The 27285-nt window shown below is 36.9% G+C and overlaps 1 protein-coding gene across 1 annotated transcript; it reads right to left on the bottom strand.

Annotated features, from left to right (window-relative positions):
- Positions 1 to 548: 548 nt before the first annotated feature.
- Positions 549 to 26254, bottom strand: LOC140148690 (actin-related protein 2/3 complex subunit 4). The gene is made up of 6 exons (XM_072170729.1): positions 26112 to 26254; positions 22791 to 22909; positions 21011 to 21122; positions 17362 to 17457; positions 7409 to 7579; positions 549 to 4498 (listed from the first exon to the last, which is right to left on the bottom strand). Exons 1-6 carry the CDS (start codon positions 26112 to 26114, stop codon positions 4493 to 4495), a joined length of 507 nt encoding a protein of 168 aa, XP_072026830.1. The 5' UTR covers positions 26115 to 26254; the 3' UTR covers positions 549 to 4492.
- Between the last annotated feature and the right edge of the window lie 1031 nt (positions 26255 to 27285).

The raw sequence follows: 27285 nt of genomic DNA, 5'->3' as shown, positions 1-27285 counted from the left end.
CGTTCGGTGAAATACCAGTCGCCCGTCGCTCACCAACGGAGTATTAAATTTATATTTATCGAATAGGAAGTCGACACTGTGCACCAGCGATATCAGGGATTGCCGCGATTCCTGCAGTAGCTTTTATGAATAGAATACAATAGTGGATACAATAGCGGAACAATAGAGCTCTCTTACGGGTAAATAAACCTCGTCGCGTTTTGCTAAATTTCACTTCTTCTTTTTCATGAACTAACCGTTATTTCATTAACTAACCGTTATTTTTAAAACTTGGCAAAACCTCGACGCGAGGTTTTTAATAATTTATAAGTCTTTATAGGCCTAATGATTGCGCATACTGTTTACATCCAAGCTGAACGAAATCGCAGCTGTAACCTACTTTGGCCTATTCTCTTCATAAAACAGGAAAACAAAAATCTACAAATCACTGTTGGATTTTAGGAAACTCGCCAAGTTTGGCGATTTGTCTTACACGCTTACATATGTGTGCTTTGGTTATTTGATTTTAAATGACACAAATCAAAGAAATATTAAAAGTCAACTTAATGTAATTTTATTTAAGTTTATTGTTGTAATAAATCTGTTACATAATCATGAGCCACATCATCTCAGTAGAAATTCTTACGTGCCTTATATAGTCTAGTATGCCCTCTTCCTCCTTCCATAATTACTCAACATGCTCAAAAAAGAATCTCAAATACCTTTATACAGAATATATAAAAATGAATGTCAATGATTTCACAGACTTAACTGGGTATACAAAATGAAATTGCATCATTTGGTCAAATAGATGGAGACTACCATAAGGCTGCGATCATATAGAAGTATACTGTATACGGTATTCGCTCAGGCTGAATTCACATAGGATACGGTATTCGCTATACGCTCATTCGATCAGGCTGAGTTCACATAGGAGTATACTATGTGAACTCAGCCTGATCGAATGAGCGTATAGCGAATATACAGTATACTTCTATGTGATCGCAGCCTAATGAATCAATAAGCCAGTTAGCATGCCAAAATTGTAATATTTGCATGCAGGCCATATACAATTTACATGAAGACTATGCCATTTGATGGTGACAACTATCAAAACGCTGGCCTACTTTTATAAACCCAGTGAAGTTGTGAATAAAATAATGAGGGGATCAGGTTGTCGGTGTCTGCCAATAGGACGGATATCTGTAAGCTGACACACAAAATGTTGCACCTCACATGCTCACAATGTTCAAAAGAAACCACCCATAATAACTCACACTGGGAACTCGCAAAGAATTCATTATACTCAATACACTCTTGTGTGATATACTTGTTGTATTGTAACTCTTCAACATGATGTATACATATTGTAATAATGGTGCATATAATAGTTCAGGAAAAGTTCTTAACACACACATTACCTACCCATTGAATGTTCATGCTTTGACAAAGCACTTCTGCACACCAAATGATCCAAGTTATGGGGACTTAGTTGGGAAATAAGGAAACAAATCACTTGACAAAGGCAGGGTGTGTCTACATTGGGTTATCCCAATTGAAAGCCATACACCTATGGAATACATGACCCGAATCTCCTACATAGGGAGTGCAGATTTAAAATGGAGTAACCCATTCAGGTAACCCCATTTAAAATACACACTCCTTGTGAAAGATTAAGGTTATGTCATCCATAAGGTGTAAGGATTTTGACTGGAATAGCCCATTATTTCAAATATCTATGATAAAGTTTTAAAACTGCCACTAATGGCCGACAACATTCAATGGAAAACCAGAAAGTTGGATCACTTGATGTAGAGTGCTACATGACAGCATGGAATTGAAATCATAGGTATGTATGTATTCATTTATGCTTTGAAAAAGAACTGTTTGAACTATATATTTAAGCAAAACAGGTGCACTATATGAATAGTATTGATTTCGCAAACCTGCATCTAAACATCTCAGCATCCACACGTTAATACAAGGTATTCAATTCTGGGATATAGAGTACAGGCGACTGGTGACAACACCTTTACAGGTTTGCGTATTTATTGTACCAAACGTCTTTATGAAATTAATATATGGATTATTTGAATGATGGTATGTAAGTAGCTTACCATATAGCATTTTTACATAATGTCCATGTTTTTGTTTAAATTCACGATACATGCATATGATTGAGGTCAGGAAGAAAGACATATCAATGTTAGTTTTGTTTTATATACACAAAGAAACCATTTCAAATTTGGCAACCTAACCTGATTAAATGGAAGAATATTTTGTTGTAATTTCTATAAAAAAAAGTAATTACATTATCCACACATGTTTTTGTGTCAAAGTATGCTTCCAAATTAATTAAAATTACGAAAAAACGTTTTTTGAGAGAATTCCACAATAATTAAAAGCTGATTGGTCTGCTCATAGAAATATTTACTTCAAATCTACAAAAAGGAAACAAAATTAAATTAAAGAGTTGAAATTTATAAAGTAGTGATTGTTAATTTTAAGTGCAATTATTTATAATCCTGATCCCAAATATGGTTGCAATGTAACTAAAGATAGAAGTAATAAAATGTTTGGTCAGCTTCATAGTTATCTACATTATCTGTGTCTGTTATATAAAAAAGATATATAAACAAGCTCTCCCTAATTCTAACCCATAAGTATTGCAGCTAAGACATCATCACACTGAAAGTCACACAAACTGATTTGGTTGGACTATAATATACTTCTCAAAATGAGCACTTTACATACACAGGAATGCCTATACATAACAGGGAAGCCATTTTCTTTACGCTGAAGCATCTTTACTGAATTTATTACATCATCTTTGGTGATAAACTCTAAATACAATATTCATTGGGATATCACCTGTTTTTCCCCCATTTTAAAGACATGCATTTAAAATCAACGCAAATCATATTTCAAAACACAGGTGTGTAGATATGTTCTAAATAAAACCTAACTTGAAAACACTCTTCCAGACTAAGTACCATAAACATGTATGCATCTATTTTGTGTGTTCAGTTGTGATAATATATTATCATAATTCTATGAAATAAATTAAACTCTGCAAATTCTATAAAATAAATATAAGTTTTTCATTGATCAATAGATGGATTGACATACAGTCTAAGATACCTATTAAAGAAAAATGCATCCAGGTAGGTGACAAAAAGTGATATTTAAATCTGATTGGGCCAGGACAGGTCCCCACAGCACATTGGTACAGAACATATGGGCTATTCCATTTAAAATCCACACTACCCCTGTGGAGATTTTGGAAATATCTTCCACAGGGGGAACATAAATTCCAAATGCAATGACCACATTAGGCAGTTCCATTTGAATTTCATACACCCTCTGAGAAAGATTCAACTTCAATCTTCCACTGAGGGAGGATGAGTTTCAAATGGAGCTGCTAATGTATTCATTCCATTTGAAATATATACTCCACCTGTGGAAGATATTTGTGTGCATTTTAAATGGAATAGCCCATTGAGTGCTTGGAGCACAACAATGTTAAGTTCTCTTATAAATCAACGCACTTACTTTTTTTGTGTTCCAAGTACTCAAATTCTGTACCACATGTCACATAACCACATATATACTTGCTCTAGATCTCCTACATTCCAGATGGATCTGAGATAGCACCAATTATATCAGTCAAACTGATAATAGGTTCAGGTGTAACACCTGCTGTTTGTATGGGTAAGGTCCTATAGCTTCTGTCATGTAGTACGTACAAGGCTACACATGTTTTAAAATGCTGAAACCCATGCTGAAATAACTTGTTACCTGTGTCACACCACTAAGACATTTGTAGAGTTGACATACATACATAGATAACAATCAACATGTCTGGTTTACATACTCTTGGGTAACAACTGACATAATCGGACAAGTCAGGTAGAAAACAAAATCATTTTATTTTTAGATAGGTATGACCTCACAGGTAAAGGAAATATGGTGTATGTTTACAAGACAGGAGGTTGCAATGTTTTATTAGGTTGTGTTATTGCCCTCTGCTCTCTGAAAAAACACCTGCACAAAAATTAACATTGATCATTTGAAATTTTCTAACAATAATACATCTGTTTAGGATCATTTTATGATCACCTTGATTGCACAACATAATCAGGGTCAACTTGAGAGAGAAAATAAGTTGCATAACTATATAGCCCAATACCCTAATTAAATTGTTTCATGCTTTTAACTTATTACCTTAACATTATTATTCAAGTGATAAACAAACCACAAAACTTGCTTATTTATCAAATTTCACCATTATCTGACGATGAAAGAATGCTTCAGTGTAAAGATTTGGCTATAAAAAAAAAAATAAAATTAACGGTTTCTGTGACTTTCAGTGCATCTCCGCATTAGGCATTCATTGCTGTTGTTAACAATACCACCCAAATAAGTCTTAGTAATTACTAGAAGATGCAAGACTGGGTTGTTGTTGCGTCTGTCCCTGCTGTACAGGATTGTTCTGTCTGCTCCAAAGGATACCTCAAAACTGTGATGAGATAAAACACACAAAATATTATAAATAGAATGGAAAGAAATAACATATTTTGGTATAACAATGAGACAGCAATCATTATTTAACTGTAAGGGAAAAACTCAGTTGGTGTGATTTGACTTTGGCAGCTATTTACAGACCTAATCAAAGAAAAAGAATATTTAGTGCTGACATCTGACTTCCGCATCGAGAGACATGCAATGATCCTCATTTTAACACATGTATTGAATATCCTGGGCACCTGGAATACCTGCCATCTTATGTTTGCACAGAGATCATGAATGTTTTACAGGATGTCAGCTTGTAATATTAGAGTTGTATCATGGCAGTGATATCAGCTGTTATGAGAATGGCAATGTCAAACTTCAATGTTATATTATTTATATATACAAACTTGTATGGCTGCAATTGTCATAGGGTTGTTTGTCATGTGATAATAACATGACTTGCATTGTTACACATCTTGAGGTGAAATGGTAATGATTAAAATGGGGTCTGTTTGCAAGCTGATAGCTTAACCCCCTGAGCACTACCTGCCGATCTAACATTTCCACTGATTGGTCAATTACATAATATCTAAATTTTAATCACCAATCAGAATAGAGCTTTGCAAATAATTCACCTCAATTTTTTTGCTTGTTGAAATTATTTTAACAATGTTGCTGATTGGTCCAATTGAAAATAAAAACTTCTTTTTGACCAATAGGCAGGTAATTCTCATGGGGTTAAAATGGCTCTCCCAATATCTTTTTGTTCATGTTGTTTTATGAGCACATTTACCTTCAACAATCATTTAATTCTGAGTTGGGTTTTAGAGTGTTAATGAAAAATAAATACAGGATTTGATGTGCACGACTTAAAATTGACATGAAACATTGCACAAGCTTGACAACAAACATCTTGCATATCTAATTATATACACGAATAACAGTTTACAGTAATTATTTACCAAGGATTAATTTGTATCCTAAACTTGTAAATTTTATGGTGATGAAATTAAAGAAAAGGAAAATGCTTATGGCCACTTCCTGCCGAGGGAGCTGCTGCAGGATAAAGTTAGCATTAAACCCCTTCAACTACAGGGAATTCAACTTGCAGGAAAAGCCTGTTTATTATTTCCTAGTTAATGCAGGAATATGGCTACTACACTTACGTTACGTGCCAGTTTTTAGTGGCAGTTAAAAAACAAAGTGACAGCATTAGTTAGCCTATTTATGATAAAGAGGTGACTGGCAATTCATGTATTTTTGCCAAATCAAATCCATGACACAATTTCTTTTAAGCCAAATCTGATCAAGGAATTTCATATCGAAGCCACTATTGTGCCATACAATATGACACATACTGACAACTTCACACAAATGAATCTGCTGATATGCTAGGCTAACATTTGTTTTAGCTTGCATCCTGTGCCAAACTAGAACTTGTTGATTGGTGACAAAATGAGAGCATAGATTTTCTTAGTGTTATCTATTCATTTGAAGGTCAATTATTATTTTACTTTATATTTATTTTCAGAAAAGTTATGACTTGGCAGGATTGTTCAGTTTAGTGCTCTGATATCTCAGGCATGAGAGTACATTTATGTAAAAAAAACCCAGGAAAAACACAAAAAATGTGGCCAAAATGATCAAAAATATGATAAAAATAAATAACAACATGGAAAATTTGGGCAACAAAAAAGCATGTATTCCTGTTTAAGTAGTAAAATTCTCATGCCTGTTATTTGTTAATTGATTTTATTTATAACAAAGTAAGAATCTGGTTAAACATCATGGTCCAAGATCTGGGTGTAGGTTTGACACAAAACCTCATATTTTCAGGCCTTGCCGCAGGGTTCGGTTTTTGCCGGCAAAAACCTGTTTTTGCCGGCAAGGGTGGCAAAAACTGGCAAAAACCTGTTTTTGCCTGGTTTAAACCGGCAAAAATGGCAAAAACTGGCAAAAACTCACTTATATTATAAAGTCACTCAAATATTAAAAAGTAACACAGATAGCTCATAAACAGTAACACACAACTTTTAATGAATCATTCAACTTATTTTGTGTCTCATCAAGTCCTTAAAATGAAAAAGTTTTGAATTTGATATATGCCACATTTCGGTTAAATGCACTTGGGCAATGAAAACGCATGCCTTTAATTTTACTTAATGTTACTTATAATTACAAAATCTGGCCTTGTTACACTGAGGAAATTATTTTTGTAACTTAATAATTTGTTTTGAGATGAAAAACTGAACTACAAATCACTTTTTTAGTTTTTGCCATTTTTGCTGGCAAAAACTGTTTTTGCTAAGCGGTTAAAACCGCAGGTTAAAACCACGGTTTTTTCCACCTGCGGCAAAAACCTGCGAACCCTGCCTTGCCGTCTAGATTTTAAAGGCGAGTGGTTAATCACTCGCTAGCATGACGCTAGGCGAGTGGTCGAATTTTCACAAATACCGGTATCATTTATTTGGGTATAATCAAGTAGAGTTTTGGTCTTAAATCGGTACTTATGTTGAAATGCACGCGGAGCGCGCTAACATTGTGACATAATCGATTAAATGCTAAATTGACTGATTTGATGGCTGATATTGGGAGATTCGCAGCGAGTGATATTTGGTGTCTATGGCGAGTGGAAAATCGCTCACTAGAATTCGAGTTTGGGCGAGCGGTGGTGAGCGAGAGCGATCGCTCGCCTCAAACGGCAAGGCCTGTTTTTTTGTCACATTTATACTTGCTGCAATCACAGTTATGTTAAATTGAAGTTGTCAATACACAGTTGCAAATTTCCCACAAAGTATGTGTAATTTCCTCTGGGACAAAAACTGCTTTTCTTTACACTTACCATATCAATTTCTCTTATGACTTAATCAATTCCAGAAAACATATCAACATATTATCGTTTTAATCATCAACTTACGTTTTTGAGGAATTCCTCTGCTACAATACGTGCCCTAGAGTTGACAGCTAGTTTCATTTCGCTGATTTCTTTATCAATTTCTTCCATAAATTGTATGACAAAGTCTACTAGCTTGTGCTTGTACATAGTCTCTGTGTGGAAGTTGGTGATCAGGAAACTTATGTCATAACCCTGGAAAACAATAAAAACAATGAATAATAGAATTGAGAATAAGAGAACAATGAACAGAATATATTGGAACCATATGGTTAATTTATAAAATGCAATGCTAGACTCCCAGTAGATTGGGACAGCATAAGAAAAGATCAACTGCTTATATCAGACTTTAACCTACTTTATGAGTGCTGAATTAGTAAACCCAGACAGAAGCAAATGCACAAAGTCAGATCAATGCCTCCCTTCATGAGGCACCAATACTAGACTACTACTTTCGATTTTTATTTTAAGTACCAAAACAAAGAAAGTACGATATCACGATCTATCCTGGCTTTTGGTGCCAGTGAAATAACTGCAAAGACACTTGCATGAAGGGTATTTTGAATTATGAAATCAACATGCAAATAGCTACATGTAAGATTTCACTAGAACTAAGGGGCTGTGAAATAATTATGAGCCCTGGTGGGAGGGTAAAATTAGGGGGGTAAGAAATTTTGCCGAGACAAAAGGGGTTAGCAATTTTGGCAAATAATAGCGGGCGCCTTTTAAACAAAAGCGCTCTAAAAAGGCTTCAAGAAAACAGTAGAGAAACGCTTAATGCAAATTTTCCTGCTTGCTGCGCTCGCAACATGTATCTAGAACAATTAAAGTTAGCAAATTGGGATCCCAACAATTTAGCATGTGCAAGGGGGGGGGGGGCAAAGATTTTTGGGCAGGCTGAGGGGGGCTGATTTTTTGTGGGCCAAGGGGGGGGCAAAGCGAATTTTGGTGAGCAGTTTGGAAATGTTACCCCCTGGGGCTCATTTATTGCACAGCCCACCACCCTAAAAGGCTACAACACAAACTGACTGCATGCGCAAGTATCCCACATGATCCGATTACACAATCATCCGAGCACACAATATACAATGAAAATACAATGAAAAAGTATGTACACACTTATGGCTTACTATCCCCGGTCTCTGCACCCTAAACTTTTCTTTCATCTTCTTTATTTCCTTCCCCTTTAACACACCAGTGTTACACACTTTGCTCTACATACATGGATGTGATTTTTTAGTTGTACCTGCATAAATACTGACACTGGACACTATCTGCCACTTTAATACATCCAGATTTAAGAGGTAAACTAGAGGCTGAATCAGGCTGTGTTATTGTTTTAATTAGTACATCCTTCTCTAAACAATTTATCTTGCCAGAGTGCTTGGATGCATCACAATGATCTAGTTAATAACTTGACACTGGCCAGATTGATCTTATCTGCTACATCACCCTATTGGGAATCACCTATTGGGAATGAATGATCACACGCCACTCTCAAAACACTGACAAAATCTCTAAACATGTAGGAAATTGTCACAAATCTCCAGGGATGTCACTACACTGGTCTGTGCCGGTCTGTAGTAACCAGCACTCAGGCTGACCAACCAGCACTCAAAGTGACTTGCCATCCGGCAGTCTGTCCGGCACTAAAATAGAGAAATTGTTCTTTTTACCCTTAAAAACAGCTGGAAAATGATCCATAAGAATATTTTGGACAAATATCATCGACATTTAGCTGGCACTAAATTCAGTCTATTGACAACACTGATGATCTCAAAAAATACTGTGTAATTGTGTATTTAAGCTTTCTCATCATCCCTAGGTCATCCAACCAGGCATGGAAGTATGCATGACCCAGCTGAAGACCAAAGGTTTTGGTTGCAATGTCAGTGATACCATCCAACCAAAAAAACTGTCAAAATGTGTTTTCTGGTCAACCAGATTTAATTAATCGCAATTAGGCCCTACATATCTCAAAATTTGAAATATCAAATGAGACTCCATTCCAACAAAAAGTTAGGGTTTGGATACTTGTTTTTTTTTGTGCAAACATATGAAAACTGGATGGAGAGAGAGTTTGGTGATCAATAATATGAAAACACAATTTGAGTCAAAAACAAACACCCTTATTTCCAGTTTCTCTCCTGCTTGCTACAAATACAATAAAACCTAAGAATCTAATAAATGTTAAGTTTCATGATATCGACTGCTCAGTGCTCAGGGGCAGAAGTGGGTAAGTGCAATAGCTGCCCTGTGAAAATTTGGCAATTTACACACAGTATATTGTACTCATATACACATGGTAGCTATTGCACTTACCCACTTCTGGCACAAAGCAGTTGATATGACAATACCAATTTGCCCTGCATCATGATTCAAGGAAGCACACAATCAAAAACATATATACATTTACAATGTCTAACCCCCTTCTTTACTTTCATAAGCTTAAATCTGCTGCTATTTTTACAAGGATAATGCACACAAATCCAACCTTAAATCTGGAAATAAAACTTGGCAGAAACTTATTGATTTGCTAAGACAACTTGCATTTTGTTTATGTCTGGGATGCAACCCACCCAAATATCTCCCAACGTTTCTGCAACTGATGTTCCATCAAAAACAAAAATAAGTTTCGAACATGAAGCAATCTGGCATTTTATCTTCCTGTTGGGAATACATGCTATTTGCAATCACCCAATGAGGCATGATGCATGCATACACTACTGCAGCTAGATAAAAACTATGTAAATGTCAGCGAGCTATAAATTATGCTAAATGTCATGAGCAAGAAATGATTATGAATGTTCTGAAAACCAGGGATTGAGTTTTAAGGTGCGCGAGTGCGATTGCACACCATAGCACACCTTAATTCGCCCGTTCCGAGAATGATTTATAGCACACCTCAATTCCTAAACTTCTTACCAAGTGCAATTTAATAGCACACCTGACAGCCCGCCTTAACATTTCCAGAAGTGCGATTTGTAGCACGCCTGTTATTTTCAAAACTCAATCCTGGAAACCTAAAAAAACCACCTGATAACATAACTTTTTTGTAGTCCAGAAAGAAAAAATCAACCAAAAATAAGTGCACTTATTATTTTTTTTTAAATCAACAAATTTGTGATAAATTGTATAACATTCATAGATCAAAATCATTTGTAGGCTCGACTGGTCACCATTAACACATGCAGGGACTGTCTTTTGGAATTTGCAGGAGAGCATTATATCTCTTCTAGAGCCTTCAAGGAGAGCTGTTTAGAGCATTCAAAATAGAATGCAAGGAGAGAATGGTCAACTAAGGAGAGCTAAAATCACTCTCCTACATCAGATTTAAGGAGAGCAGTAGAGAGTAATTGGTCTCACTCTCCTAAAAAGGCAGTTCTTGACATGTCATTGCACTATGGATGAGCAAAATGAGGTTTCTTATTTTTCTGTTTAGTTTTTTTGCCAAGTTTTAGCTCTAAATGCAGGTCAATAGCAAATACATCACTGCTCATCAAATATGCCAAATTCAAAAAGCAATTTGATAAAATATACTGCTTGATATTGCTACCCTGTTTAAAATTACGCTTTCTTTTTAACAGTCTATGCAAAAATATCATTTTGCTTACAAATGGGCCTTTGCGAAGAAAAGCTTCTTTGGGAATACCTCATGTCATGTAAGGAAACTAACCACACTGGAACGGAAACCAAACGCAGTAATACTGAATATCATCCCTAATATTCTATTGCACATGCATTTACTGTGCCAAGTTTTAGGCTATTTGTTACTTTTATTGAGGAAAAGGAAATGATAGTTTCCATTATTACTGTCCGGTAATTTGTGAAACGTGTCTGCAGCCATAATCAAGAATATTAATATGATTATTCTGCAAACAAATCTATGAAATTACTTGGCAATCATCATAACTACACCTGGAATATTAAAAAAAAAACACCTTGAAATATCATATGATTTTTCTTCTTGAGACATGTTGATAGATCACTTTTTCACAACATGATTACAAATAAACCAAAATTCTTAATGAACACTTAAATTAAAACTTAAAATTTTAAAAACAGCAACAACTTGAAATGCACCAGAGGATAGTAAAACCAAAAATTCTGATTGTTTATTTTCTAATTATACCCCTAGTAAGAGCCCTGTCTAAAAGCCAGCTGGGATGATAGCATCAACGTTTCACTCCTTGGTCTCATGCTAACACTTCCCATTCACAATTTGATGGCATCAAGATCCGAGGAACTAAACCACGCTTTCACTCCTTGTCCTTGGTCTCATGCTAACACTTCCCATTCACAATTTGATGGCATCAAGATCCGAGGGAACTAAACCACGTTTCACTCCTTGTCCTTGGTCTCATGCTAACACTTCCCATTCACAATTTGATGGCATCAAGATCCGAGGGAACTAAACCAGCTCTATCTAATGGCTACGATGTGAAAACTTTTTTCAACTTTCTTGGAATACTTCAAAATAGCATACCTTTCCCATAGCCGTACAATTTATCAACAATTACTGTGGCAAAATATCAAACCATAAAATGAAGCAAAACAAAAAGCTGTAAAATTAGATCAGAAGGTAAATCAAAACCTTTCTTGTAGCACACAGGCCGGCATTACAGGACAAGGGAGGTGCGAGGGAGCCCCTGGGTAGGAAACAAGATTCAGTTGCAAAGGGATCATGTTTTCAAACACCGCAGGGAACTTGTATCCGTTAAATCTGTTTAATGTTACCATTGGCCTCATGCACATTCACCCATAGCACAACCTTTTAAACAGGTAGTAGCATAATTGGTTAACCCCATGACCATGGTAGCGCCGGATGGATTGCAGGACCCAGACTTGCATCCCCTAAACCTAGCCTATATTACCTATAGAATGTGTGCCTCTATAGAGCCGTGAACCCTGCCAGTGACATGTCTACAAGGAACCCACAGGATGCAACTATTACATTTGAACATTGTAGAAAGGTGGTGGGAGTCTACACCCTTCCTGATTAGCTCACAAATCCTGCATCTTTGAGACAAAATTAACAGGCAACATAACAGCATGTTACATATGGCACCCCAAAAGTCCATCGGGAATTCTCTGATGTAATAGTATATTAAAGTGACCTATTTTATGTTGCTGGTTCACACCATGACGGTAAATGATCGGTTCTGGAAGTAATTATAATTACAAGGAGCATGTATGTGTCATCACTTGAGTAATTATCAAGCATCTATATAAAAATGATGTTTGAAACTAGAGTTTTTGAGAAAAAGAAGAAGAAAATTCAAACAGTTGTGAACCCGAGGGCTTTAATAGGGGTGAAATATGGGTCTCAAAAGGGTGGGGACTATGGTATCAGACATGAGTGGGTTCCATAGTGTGGGATTTTGAGGCTTTTACTAAAGTTTGTTCGGCTTATAATCGGCAAAAAAATGAGACTCATAACACAGTGTATTGATATAGAATGGCATGCATGCAGTTGGGCGCATCACTTATGCTAGTTGTGTAATGCGTGCCTGGCACTTGCATGTGGATTTACGTGAGCTTCAGTTGGGACTTCATTAAGGAGCGCAGTAGCAAAAACCAGATAATTTTTGCCAATTATAAGCCAAACAAACTTTACCATTGGGAATTATATTAAACTCAAACCGGTATGGTGCATTTATTATTCAAGGTTTATTACAACAATGCATATGGCAGCCAAAAGGCTGAATTACATACATGCTACAAAGAAATTGGCAACAACAAAACACTAAATATATCTTACAACAGCATGAAATCCAAAACGAAATCACATACAAACTATATATAACTGCAAAGAAGCTAGCAAGAAATTATTGACCTGCTCCTGAAGCATCCTTGTTCCACAGCTGAACCATGTATGGGATGGGACTACGTATGCGTATCTTTGAGTGCGCACCTTGGGTAAAGACAGGTGGTTAGCGTGTCGCAGGTTCCTACCAGTCTCCTTCCTGTAACCTGGAAGCCAGATACGGAAGTCAGGATGCTCCAGGAGTTTGTTGGCAAACTTAAGACAGATTTGATCGCGACGTGATCTCAGCTCAGTCAATTTGCAAAGTTCTAGAGCATCTTGATAAGATGTGTATTTGAAGCCCAGCATGATTTTGCATGCCCGTTTTGGACGCGCTCCAGGGCGTAATGCTGCTGCTCGGTCAAACCTGGATGCCACGCTGGAACAGCGTACTCAACAAGCGGTCTTATAAAGCCTATGTAGATGGTTTTAAGGTCATCCAGATCTAGACCGAACCGCTTCAGCGTGGTGAGCATGAACAAACGCCCTGTAGCTCTTTTGATGACATCTGTAGTGTGCACATCCCATTTAAGATCCTGAGTTATCTTCACACCCAAAATTTTGACACAATCAGTAGATTGCAATTCGACACCAGCAAGTGTCAGTGGTTGATGATCTGATTGAGTATGACAAAAAATTAATATCCATGAACATGCATTTTTGGGGTTTAATGTCATCTTATTGATGTTAGCCCATTGATCAAATAGATTCAAATTATCCTGGATACTAGATCTTTGATTGACAAAGGTGTTCTCAACAATAGTGAGATCATCAACGTATTTAAGCACCAGTTTGTTCTCATCTGTAGTTTGAGCAGTGTCATTAACCTGACAAACAAATGTGGCAGGGCCTGTAAGTGTGCCCTGGGGTACACCACCTGTAAGATTGAGCCATGCAGAAAGGCAGTCTTGATATCTAACACACTGAGACCTCTCTGAGAGAAAATTACAAATCCAGGGGATTATGCAAGATCTGGCTCCCATTTGAATTAATTTTGGAATAGCAATGTTGTGATCCACGCGATCAAACGCCTTACTAAAATCTGTTATTGTAACTCTGGACATGCTTTTAGTATTTTCAGCGTGAGACAAAATATTATCTACAAGTCTAACAAGATAATGAGAGGTGGAATATTTCTTTCTGTTTCCAAATTGATTACTATCAATTTGAGGCTCAATGTCCTCCATTAGCCACCCAATAATGTATGATTCCGCCACTTTGGCAAAATGGTCTGTCAAAGAGACAGGACGGAGTTGGTTCCAAACAGGAGGGCTAGACTTAGGGATTGGGACAACAATAGCTTGTTTCCACTGGGGTGGTACAATTCCCTCATTAAAAGATGTGTTCAATATACAACAGAGAGGATCACTGATCTCATAAGCAATCTCGCGAATAATAGTGGCTGATACTCCATCAAGACCGCCAGCTTTGTTCTTTTTGATCTTTTGAGTTTTTCACATACCTCCCAGGGATATATTTCAGGCACAGATGCTTTAGCTGGGAGAAATGCGGCAATTCCTCAACATTTAACGGTCTTATGTCCCTAGCAACAGAGACAAAATGCTCATTGATCGAGTTTGAAACAGCCTTAGCATTTGTTGGATCAGTCTCAGGAGGAGGCTGTATGCAAGTTTGGGACTTGTTGTTGGTGGTCATCACACGTATTTCTCTATACCAGCTTGCTGGAGTAGCCTTTTTTAGCCTTTGAACCCTATTATAGTAGTATTCGTTTTTGTCGGCAACAATGGAGCGTTGAACTCTGTTCCTGTAAAACTTCCACAACAAGGGTCGCTCTGGAGAGAAAGCAGCCTGCCTTTCGCGTATAAGGTGTTTGGTTCTATCCGAGATCCACGGTTTGTCTGATATGTGCATTTTAATATCGCGAGTAGGGAAATAGGTTTCAATACCGTTGTTAAGCGTTTCATAAAAAGCATTGGCCATTTGTAAAAAGGGCAAGAATTGGAAACTCTTTGCTTTGAAATAATATATAACAGGAAAATATGTAAAACATTGTATATGTGATTCAATAGGCGAAATGTTAATCTAGTTTGGCCAAATTAATTGAACTTGTCATTTTAATACAATACAATACATCTATTGATTACTCATTTTCCAGGGTCTTTTATGTACTGAAAGGTTTTATAGTATTACAATCAAACATACAGTTCCCAAGATTTTTATTCTTTGAATTTCCTTTAGCTAAATCTCTCCATTTGTTTAGCTAACATTGAATGTCTTGCTTGATCACATCATTATAATTCTGTCAACTTGGTTTTTACATGTTCAACTGAAGAAGACCATAATGATTGCATGAGAGCATGTATATTGTGCACAATGCCTACTGTGTACTGGTTATAATATTTTGCAGTAAACCTTTGACGAGAGTGTATTTTAAGCGTACATTGTGTATTTACTGCGTAGAAACACACTTGTCTCTGATTGGCTGCTTATGCGATCTGCTGTTGCTGAGTGGAAATGTATGCGCGGTAAGCGTTGTTAGCTGACTATAACATCATCTATCACAACTCCTTATCAATAACCATGTGAATCATTCTTTAATACTTGACTATCCTTTAAAATCAGAGTAAAAGGGGAAAAAATGCAAATGCCCAGTCATTCTGTCGCACAACTTATAAATATTGCTTAACTCCTCCTAAACACAGCCATATCATTACTAGCCTATCAGCAGAACACATGCAGAAATCAATCACTCTCAACACGTACCAAATCTTCCTTTAGATGACTTGGCAAGAAAAATTGCCAGTTAAAAAGGTTACCTTTACCCAAACTTAGCATAGTATGTGCAAGCACATTACTTCCACAGTGCGTAGCAGTACTGCATGCATGATTATTGTAGGCCTACAGGAAAGCACACGCCTGTACTACAGGAAGTGGCTGTTTACCTTAATATGTAGGACTCTAGTAGTATTGCCAAAGAAATTTTGTTTCAATATTTATTGCATTAAGAACTACTTTTAAATAAATCCCACATCTTAAGTTTCCTACATTTGATTAATATCTTTGTATATTATATAAATGTCTAGTTCCGCATCAATAAAAAAGTAGAAGTATAATATTATTCTTAAGTGATTTAAAGATGAATTTGATAGCTTCCTTTTGCTGCATTATCATTATGGGTACAAGATCAGTAAAAGAAAATGAGTCAAGGAAAATCAGTTGAAGAATCTACATGCTTATTTAGCAGTGACAATTCGGATGGCTCCCTACAGGGGAAATACTTACATGTAGTACATTAGGGATGTTACACAGCATCCCTAATGTCCATGTTACACAGCATCACTAATGTCCATGTTACACAGCATCCCTAATGTCCATGTTAAAACATGGCAGTTGTAGCAGCAGTGCTGGCTGTATGAGACTTACTATGGACCACAATGGCCTCATCCCAATGGCAGTGTTAAATAACCTCAATCAAACACTCATAGTGCAAAATTTGACCTTAAGTTGCAGAGTATGAGTTTTTGTACCCAAATTTTCTAAGGTCATTCAATGAATGTACAAATGTATTGGGGTTAAAGAACTGTGCCCTGATAGATGAACAATGTTGTGGACCCTAGTGACTGGGATTCTGTTCATATTGGGATATTCCAGTTGAAATCCACACACCCCCTGTGATAGACATGCCCTTAATCTTCCACACAGGGATGAGTGACATTTGAAATTGAAACCCCTTTTGTGAGGTCATTTCATTTTCAACTGGTAGACAATGTAGCCCATATCTGAAGTCACTAGACTCAAAGCAACACATAAGTAGGTACATGCAGGTAGGACGTCGTATTTTGGGACTTTTTTCATTGAAAATTCACTTCTAATAAACGCCCTCCTTTTCAAAAATGCAAGACCCCCAGGCATTTATTAAAGTAAATACGGTATAAATTTTTTGCACATTGTGACCATCCAGCACAACTGAGCCCTGAAGTCGCCAATCATCATTTTTGAGATATTCCAACAAAATAAACTTCTCCACATGAGCTGTAAAATGAGTTATAGCATGCCTATAGTACTTGACATTCAAGTAGTGAAAAATCAATAAAACAGTCAATAAATCCTTTGTTTATTGTTAAGTTCAATGGAGCATATCTCAATAGTGGCACTGGCAACATCCGGGCTCAGTTGTGGAGGATGGTCACATATTATAAACATTGCTCACCTCTACTGGCTTTCTCCTGAGAATGAAGAAGTTCTCTGCTCTTAACATCATAAATCGCATGAACTTGTGGCACAAGATTTTCTCTATCTCATCAGCCTGGAAGGTCAAAGGTCATACAAAATATGATGGTTAACTCACTTATCAATTCCGCACTTCTTTTACTTTGATTTTGTGTTGATAACAAGTTAAAAAAACAAACACTAATGATGATATGTTATAAATGACTAATGGGAAACACTATTTGAATGTTAGTGTATTTTCAAACCTACATATTTGATTATCATGGAAAGAAATTGAAACTCAAATCTATTTCATGTTTTCTTCCTCCCCCCCCCCCCCAAATAAGTCAAAGTAGGTTGTCTTGAAATGATTAAACTCACATCCATTTGAGTGAGTTGTAGTGTAAGTTTTACAATTTACCGTAACCACTCGGGTATAAGCCCACCCCCTAGATGGCAGATTTCACTTCAAAAATGAGGGTGGGCTTATAACCGGGGAAGGGCTAGTGCATGAATTTAATAATAAGAACAATCATCCCCTATTTGTATATGCCCAATGTACCAGTAATTTCTATAATCTATGTCAATTTCTTAAAATTGTAAGTGTGGAATGTTAATTATCAACTGATATTTTTTTATATTTGTTCTTAAATATGAGAGCAAAGCATTGATTTGATTTAAGAACTTGGCCAAAATCTAGTACTGGGCTTATACCTGAGTGCACCCTTGTTCACAGAATGTTTAGAACAATAGGGGGTGGGCTTATATAATGTCTTTTGAAATCTCAAATTGAATTACAATACATTTGTACACAAGATCTGGAGTATCCTTCGTGTAAGAGAACACCAAACAAATCCCAACTCTAATCCTAACCCTAACCTTAGTCCTAATCCTACCATAACCCTAAATCCTAACCCTAACTCTAATCCTATCAGTATTTCGTGCTCTCTTATAATTACACTAAGACAAAACCCAAGATCTGTCTTTACAATTCACTGTGTAATTACAAAATTGGACATTGAACCCAAGGTTAAAATGAAACTGAAACATCTCTAAAAATAGTAGTGGTACTTGTAATTTGGAAATGGCCTACATGTACATGCATTGTTAACACATATCCTAAGTTTCACTTTCTGATAGTTAAGACTTAAGAGAGACAAATTTGGAGAGTATGCAGAAAAAAGTGGTAGTAATAATTTTAAGGGTATTTTAAGCTTAAATACCAAAGTATTGTGATATAGTTTTGTTGGATATGCAAATGAGATTAGAAAAACTAGAGGTATTTTAAGTAATTCTGTGACCATGGTGGTTCGATCCGTGGCATACATGTAGTATACTAAATGTGTGTACGTAGTGTAAGGCGAGTGCACAAATCTCTGGGCTGTGTTATATGTGCATGTCTTTATTGTGGAGCTATACGAGTGTTTCACCTAATCACCTTAGCCAAGAATTATTTCCAATACCTGTAATAACTGTTAAACTGGCATGTCAGAGCCATATGCAATCAATGGCAGTATCTCATCTGCATAGTTGTGATATTTTACCAAACCCTAGTATTGGGAAAGTATTTATAGAAATATATTACAAAATTATAATAATGGAAAAATTTGACCACAATTTCCACAAAAGTTGGCTCTCATTCCTTCGCTGATGCCAGCCCCAATTATCTGCAGGAAACCATGTATTACTTTAAGGGTGGTACATTCAACATTACACAGAAATATGTTAAGCCTTTTTGTAAGGCCTACGGTATTACTAAGTTTCTGATTTTGAAGTCTGTTATCCATGAAGCTCATTACAGTGTCTGCATGCTCTTGTCCATGTGTACCATTAATAATATACTAGGCGGTTACCCATATTTGGCGGTTCTCGGCTGGGCACGATTACCTGGCTGATGGTGACTGTACCCACCAAGTTTGATGCCCATATGACAGATTTTACTAATTTGACCTCAGATGACCCCTGGTGACCCCAAAATGACCTTCCAAAAATTTGGCTCTAAATGTTGACTGTACTCACCAAGTTTCATGCCCATACGACAGTTTTTACTAATTTGACCTCAGATGACCCGTGAGTGACCTCTGATAACCCCAAAATGACCTTCCAAAATTTTGGCTTGATATGTTGTCTGTAATGCACTACAAGTTGCATGCCCATACGACAGTTTTTACCAATTTGACCTCAGATGACCTGTGGGTGACCTCTGATAACCCCAAAATGACCTTCCAAAATTTTGGCTCTTTATGTTGTCTGTACCTACCAAGTTTTATGCCCATACGACAGTTTTAGTAATTTGACCTCAGATGACCCCTGGGAGGGGGCCCTGGGGTCAGATGACTTAACTAACATAAACTTCTTCTTGCCAGGACAGAACTACACCCACCCACCGAGTTTGGGCCCTGTACGACCTACGTCGGCCTCACACGACAGTTTTTAGTCATTTGACCTAAGATGACCCCTGGGAGGGGGCCCCAAGGTCGGATGACTTAACGAACATAAACTTCTTCTTGCCAGGACAGAACTACACCCACCCACCGAGTTTGAGCCCCGTACGACCTACGACGGCCTCACATTAGCAGTCACAGACAGACAAACAGACAAATAGACAAATAGACAAACAGACAAACAGAGAATAGCGTATTATTATATAGATTGTTGTGCACATGAACATCATCATACTCTTTTGGCTGTGGAGGTTTCTCTAGCAAAGCGATCTTTGGCAGTGCAGCCATCTGCTTGAATCACGCCTTCATTGTACCCTAGCACACATTGGATTCAGGTTAAATATTCAGTGTGTGGGCATCCAGGTCTCCTTCTGTCATGAGGTGGTATGCAGAGAGTGAACCTTTTAGCAGGCTCTTCCTCTGGCAGATCAAGGATGTGCACTAGGAATCTCAGCTGACGATTGCACAGCTGATTAGTGTTGGTCATGTCATATTTGTAATAATATTTTAAGATGTGATCTGTCCCTTTAATATTTAGGATAATCCTGACATAGCAGGAGGTAGCAAATGCATTGATTTTGTTTCCATGTCTTGTGATAGCAAAACATTGTGCACAATGACCCCCATATAATTGTTGCTTCCAATATAACTTCAGCATTTATAATTCATGGCAGTGAACTACACTAGAAATATTCGACTTAAACATGTAGTCTCCTCAGCAGCCAGTTTGGTTATGCTCCTCCACACAAACAGTCTGCCAATGGCCACTTATAACTTCTGATTGGCTACACGTATGTACACTTCTAGCTATATACTGGAACTTGATTGACCTCAGTCAGCTGGCAAGCGATGCAATCTCGCAAGTGTTTACTTGCGGGTTAAAATTGCTCATGAATATGAAGTAGCCGTCTAGTCGATCGACCAATTGAAAGCCTTGTTTGACGTTAAGCTGGATGACGTCGTCAGAAAACTGTTAGCCAATGATAAAGCACAATTAAGCACAAATGATAAAGCACTAAAGCTAACTCTGCAGGGTAACTGACTTTCCACTTCAACTCACCTATTTTTCTACCCCCCCCCCCCTTTTTTTAAAACTTGCCAAGTACCTGTCCTTGTAAAATGACATACTTCAATTTACACTATTTTTCTATCCCACGTGTTTGGATTGAAGCAAACAAGTTTTGAGCCAACTGCTCTTTCACTTACCTGCTTAATTGCAATGCTTATTCTCAAGGAGTTTATAGAACCTTCTATCAGAACTTTTTCTTTTTCATTTCTACTGATAACAACTGGCTGTAGTAGTAATTCTTTGCTACTCCTGGAAGGGAATAAAATGACGAACAAGAGTGAGCAGCAGGAATGGAATTGTGTATCAACTAGATTTATGGGATCAATGTCATACTAATTATTTCTAAATAAAATTTGTGAGAATCAATTTTGACTTTGAATATGTGTGCATGAATTAAATTGGGAATATGTTTATTTTAACAAAGCAGTGATACTTTTCTGTATACATTCTTTGAAGTTTTAAGCATCAAAATTTAAGATAGGGTTAGGCTACTTTACAATATGGTATATAATGAAGTGCATATTGAAATACTTCCTTTAAAATCTTCAACAAGTTATGATGAACTGCACCCATTTAATTTTACCATGACTTACAAATCACATGCATTCATGAAGAAAGCTATCAGTCAGATAATGGCTGATACAATGCTTATGATTTCACACCTATAGACATAGCAATCATGTTTTCCTATTCTCTTTTCCTGTGAAGGTGAACTACTCAAATTTGGTGCACTGTTTGATCAGAAACAAAAGATGACAGTTGCTAAAATATTACAACTGAAATGTCACAACAGAACTAAGATTATTTTCACAACAATGTCAATTTTGCTACACATGGTTAGTTCAATGAACATAAAGTGTATGCAGCATTCAATTTACCTGGTGTAGCAGAGCAAAATGTTCCCCATTTTGGACCACCTGCTAGCTACACAAATATCAGCTTGTATAGCATTTTTTTACAATGTAAACATATGCTAATATCATTAGAACATCAACTAAATAATGTTTTTGCTAAAAATTGCTATGCAAATTTTTCAAAGTAAACCAAACCCTGAGTGTATGTATGTTGATAGTTCAACATATACACGCTCAACAGATTATTCTTTACATGTACAAAATGTAGGCCTACACTAGTACACATAGTTGACAGTGTGACTTTGAAGAACAAAACTATACCTTAGTTGCATGAATTATCAAGCACATCAAGAATTTGGGAGTACAACATGGATATATTAAATGAATCTGATTGTTATAAACCTGGACATGTAACTATGTACCTCACTACAGGGATAATATGGGTTTATTTTGTCCATTCCTTATTTTCAAAAGGTTTTTTTTCCACAATCTTGATGTTTCTTTAAATGGGTAAAAAGACTTTTTCCCAACTTCCAAAAAAGCACTTGATTCTATGTATACTCACGTTGCAGGGAATTTTCATGTTATACACTATACCCCCCATTTACTATCATGTAGCAAAAGGGACATATATTTGTAGAGATCACTGCACTTGAACACATTTCACCATAATTTTGTGGGAAATTATACATTCTAGATAGGCTAGCTGATGCTGATAGTGATAGCATATAAAAATGTTCAATTCACTTTGCTAGGTTGCATGATCTAGTATCACCAGACTTCTGTGACTTACAAGATTATATGATGGAGTCACTCTTTCTTCATTCTTGTCACTCATCTTTCTGTTTCTTATATACATGAATGTTATTACCCATTGGGATACCAGATGAAGTGCAGTCATACTAGATGTAATATCAAAGTGAGTTGCAAAATTTAGATTTTCAGATTTGATTTGATTTACTGGTTTACAAATGCAGAAACAGAATTCCACTATTGCACTGGGATGAAGTCTTTGCCACACTATGTAGCATGAATATAATTCCTCAACAGTCCGTAGACTTACCTAACTTCTACTTCTGGTTTATTATGTCTTTCTACAACTTGTGATGAGAAGTTCTTTAGGCACATAGCTGCTGTCAAGGTACCCCTGACTGCGTTGAGGTAAGGCCGTAGTGTTGCCGCCTAAAAAAAAAAAAAAAAGACAATAACAGTATTGGTTATCATACTTGAGAATATATCACTTTTGTCTAGTTCATTGAGGATCTCAGCTTTTGACTGGTTATGGTTGTCAAGATTCTAATTTGCTATTTCTCATTAGGGCTGGGATGCCAATAGAATCAACCTTGAGGCTCTTAATAAAGCCATGTTTTTGTCGATTCAGCACAAATGTTTTTGATATATAACTCCTGTATGTGTTCCTAGTTGTTTTATTTGCCTTTTTCTGACATCATTGAAATTCGCATAACTCAGTAATGTAACAAGATGAGGTTCGAGGGGTTCAATAAAAAAAAAAAAGAATATAGGAAAATGTGGACAAAATTAATGGCCATTTTAGCATAAAAATTGTAATTACCGTAACCCCCTAGATGGCAGATTTCACTTCAAAAATTTGGGTGGGCTTATACATCACGACAAATTGTTAAGCTATGTCAGGCTCTGTTCATTCAAATCAAATTTCTAGTTATAGTCCACTCATCATACATGTGTACACATCAAAGACAAAGCAACTTTTGTCCAAATGTAAACATCAACAGATTATGTATCAATTATTCAAAGTATGCAATGCATTGCAAAAATGAGACCGCCATACTGTCATAACTGCAAAAACGATAGCTTGGGACTCGAATGCATGTGTAACTATGTGCAAATTTGAACCTACACTAAAATCTAGTTTAGTCAAGTCTATAAACAATGATAAAGTGTAAGTCAAGTGTTCAGTTTAGTAAGTAAATTGCATATATTGTAGACCGTCTCAACACCTGGTTTTGCATACATGTACATGTAGTACAGGGACCTATACGGTGATTTTTTTTTTGAGGGGTGGATCACCATAGGCAAAAGATGTTGAAAATACATGTCACCCATGCACCACGCAATTGAAATGCAGACCGGCACTGCACAGTGCCGCTGGTTGCCAGTTGTTCTCGTCTAAGATGTAATTGACAATTGGAGCCTACAAAATGTGGCATATCATGACATCGTGAATTGACTCAAATTTTATGGAAAAGGAGTCATACCTAGAAAGGATAAAATTCAAATTGAGAAAATATTCTAGGTATGACTTGTTGTACTAGGTTTTGCAGGTCTTGGGTCTCGGATATTAAGATCTTGGTCTCGGACCTAGTCAAAGTCTCGGTCTTGAACGAGATTGCCCCAGTGCATTTCTTTTTGCACAAAAATTGAAAAACACCATGTTTTGGGACAAATTGACATTTTCAAGTAAGAGTAGAACTGGAACATAATATGCTCTTCCCCAACCCCCCTAAATGATAATGCTTTCGTCACGCCGCAATGGACGCGACTGTTATTAAACCAAGGTCTCTGTCTCGGAACTTAGAGGTCTTTGGTCTTGGTCTCGGATGTGGTCTTGGTCTCCAGTACGGACCGATTGGTGAATTCACAGATCGATGAATACACAGATATCTGTGAATTCACAGATATTGAAGAACCCATTCCATTTTCATCCCAGGGCAAGAAAAGCAAGAGGCGGGCAAAGTTGGTATAATATTTTTTTCTTGCCTTAGTTTGTACATAGAACTTAAAATAACTTTCTACAGTTGGAAAAAAAATTGGCTGTTGTGTTCTATTTTTTTATTATTTTTTTTAACGCAATGGTGAATTTTTTTTTCCAACTGTAGAAAGTAATGGTGAATTTTTCCAACTGTAGAAAGCAATGGTGAATTTTTTTTTCCAACTGTAGAAAGTTTCTATACACTCTAAGGCAAAACAAAAATATCATAACAACTTTGCCCACCTTTTGTTTTTCTTGCTCTGGGATGAATTCTTCAATATATCTGTGTATTCACAGATCTGTGTATTCACCATGCAGAATTTAGAGAACCAGGACTCGACCGCCATCTTCATACAGGCATGGAGCAAAAATTGGGGGTTTTCGGTTTCCCTCGGAATGCACTTGAGGCAATGCAAGCGCGACATGGACGATGGGCGCATTTGAGAGACGCACAGACTAGATGCGACCTGCACGTGATACCAAGACGCTAATGATGAGATGCAGAATTGTTTTCGTTCATCTCCGTGCACCGTCAGCAAGGACCCGAATACCCCCAATTTTTTCCCCATAGCTGACGGCGCGATTGTACGTGACGGTATAGGGAGTCCCGGTTCCCCTTCTCTAATTCTGTGGTATTCACAGATGCGGCCATGTGAATTCACAGATATGAATTCACAGATATCTGACTGTGAATAAGCCGGTTCGCAATTCCAGATTTGGGCATACTTGCAATGCATGGGAAAAAAATTGGAGATAAATACGAGGAGGCTACTGTACATTTCCAATGTGGTGAACTGTGCCGTTTGCATAAAATCATCTTGTACTGGAATTTTGCCAATTATTTTGTCTTTATTTCTTCATGATATCAATATAATTTATCAAATACAATGTACCATATATCATGAAGAAATAAAGACAAAATAATCGGCAAAATTCCAGTACAAGATGTTTTTATGCAAACGGCACAGTTCACCGCATTGGAAATGTACAGTAGCCTCCTCGTATTTATTTCCAATTTTATTTGGCGACTTTTGTTTCTGCACATGCGCAGTTGTAATTGCCAAACATGCAAAGGGCTTGTAACACCAATCGGTAATAGACGGTATGATCGGTCGACCGGTCTGTACTGTCTCAGCTCAGAAGGTTTCGTCTCAGTCTCGGATGTGCAGGTCTTGTCTCGGACAGAGGTCTTGACTACAACACTGACTCTTGACGTGCACTGCTTGTGCAGTGGCCAGTGTGTCAATGGTGTTGAAAATGAAATTATGAAAATCTGACAAAAAATATGATGATAAATTTTGGGACAAATAAAAACAACAACGAAACAACAGTAATCATGAAGGGTGTTATGTACCACACAATTTATACTAATTAATTCGAAAAGTCTGCTCTCGCGATGTCAATCTACTGTAAAACCAAAACACAAAAGTGTACTCCGTCATGTTTTGCCTGCTGAATTCAACACCCACGTCAATGTCTTCCGTGTACACAGACCAGTCATCATTAGCGTTTTGCGGCACAACCAAATTATCGAATTTAAAATTGGAATGATCATACGACTTCGGATAATTTTTGTAGTTGAATCTTAAAAGTAAAATGCTAAAATATTTATGTGTACACGTCAAGAGCAAAATTATTGGATCGACAACTCACCATTTTCGGTGTCTTTTTACTTCCTTGCTTTCCGGAAACGCCCGGCCTCTTTTTGCAATGAATTGTGGGTAGTTGATTGGCGGGTCAATGACCTTTTTCGTTTCCGGGTTTGAACTTCTTCAATGATGTGCTGATGCAGAAACAGCCAGTGGATGATGATGGAATGGATTTAAACAAATGTGCTATTATTATTGCGCAGCGCAGCAGTCTGGATAAGTAGATTACAAGTTTGGTGCCAACATGGGAGAATAAAGAATAAAACAGGAAAAAAAAAAAAAAAAAAAAAAAACCAAAAAAGCAAAACCAAAAACAACAAAAAACAAAACAATACTTTGAAACAAAACAACAGCAAAAACCCAAACAAAAAAAGGAAAGAAAAGAAACAAAAAGAAAAGAAAGAAAAAGAAAAGAAAACAAACGAAAAGATGAAAAGAAAACAAAACAAAAAACCCCAAACATTTGTGCAAACAAAAAAACAACACTGAAGGCGAACCAACAAATAAACAACCAGAGGGAGCCTCAGTGCTGAGGGGGAAGTCACAGGGGGGGGGGGGAGCATTACAAAATTGTATATCATAAAATCAGCCATCATTTATATTTTGTAATTTATAAATAATAGACAGTAACACCATGGCTGTCCAAAGATAAAAAAAAGTCACAGGGGAAGCCTGTAGGATAAAGAGATCACAAGAAAAATCTCCTCCAAGGGGGTCTCATTTGTTCAAATAAAACCATGTGATTGAAGTTAATTTTCCAACATATAAGGCACAATGTTTTGATTGCCGAAGACATCCTTTAACCCTAACACCCGAAATACCACAATGAAAACCACTGCCTGTGGTGGCACAAGGAATTTTTCGGGGGTGGGGGAGGGGGAAGGGGAAATTGACACATTTTTCACAAAATTGCTGCAAAAAGTGGAAATTTATGTAATTTGGGGGGTCATTACCTCAACTGGGAGGCAAGAAAAATATTAGGGGGGGAAATGCCCCCCCCCCCGTAGCGCAGCCACTGACCACTGCACATGTGTGAATCCCAGGGTCTGCGATAACACAATCTATCAATCTTTTAGTCACTTGACCTTCAAATATTGATATTTTTAAATGTTAAAACTCTTAATCACATTTAGGAAAAATTGTAAAAAATGGGTGAACTCATGTGAGAATCCAACCTC

This window comes from Amphiura filiformis, chromosome 3, assembly GCF_039555335.1.
Source record: "Amphiura filiformis chromosome 3, Afil_fr2py, whole genome shotgun sequence".
NCBI classification, from domain to species: Eukaryota; Metazoa; Echinodermata; class Ophiuroidea; order Amphilepidida; family Amphiuridae; genus Amphiura; species Amphiura filiformis.
Note: the sequence above shows the minus strand (reverse complement) of the source record. Positions and strands in the feature narration are given on the sequence as shown.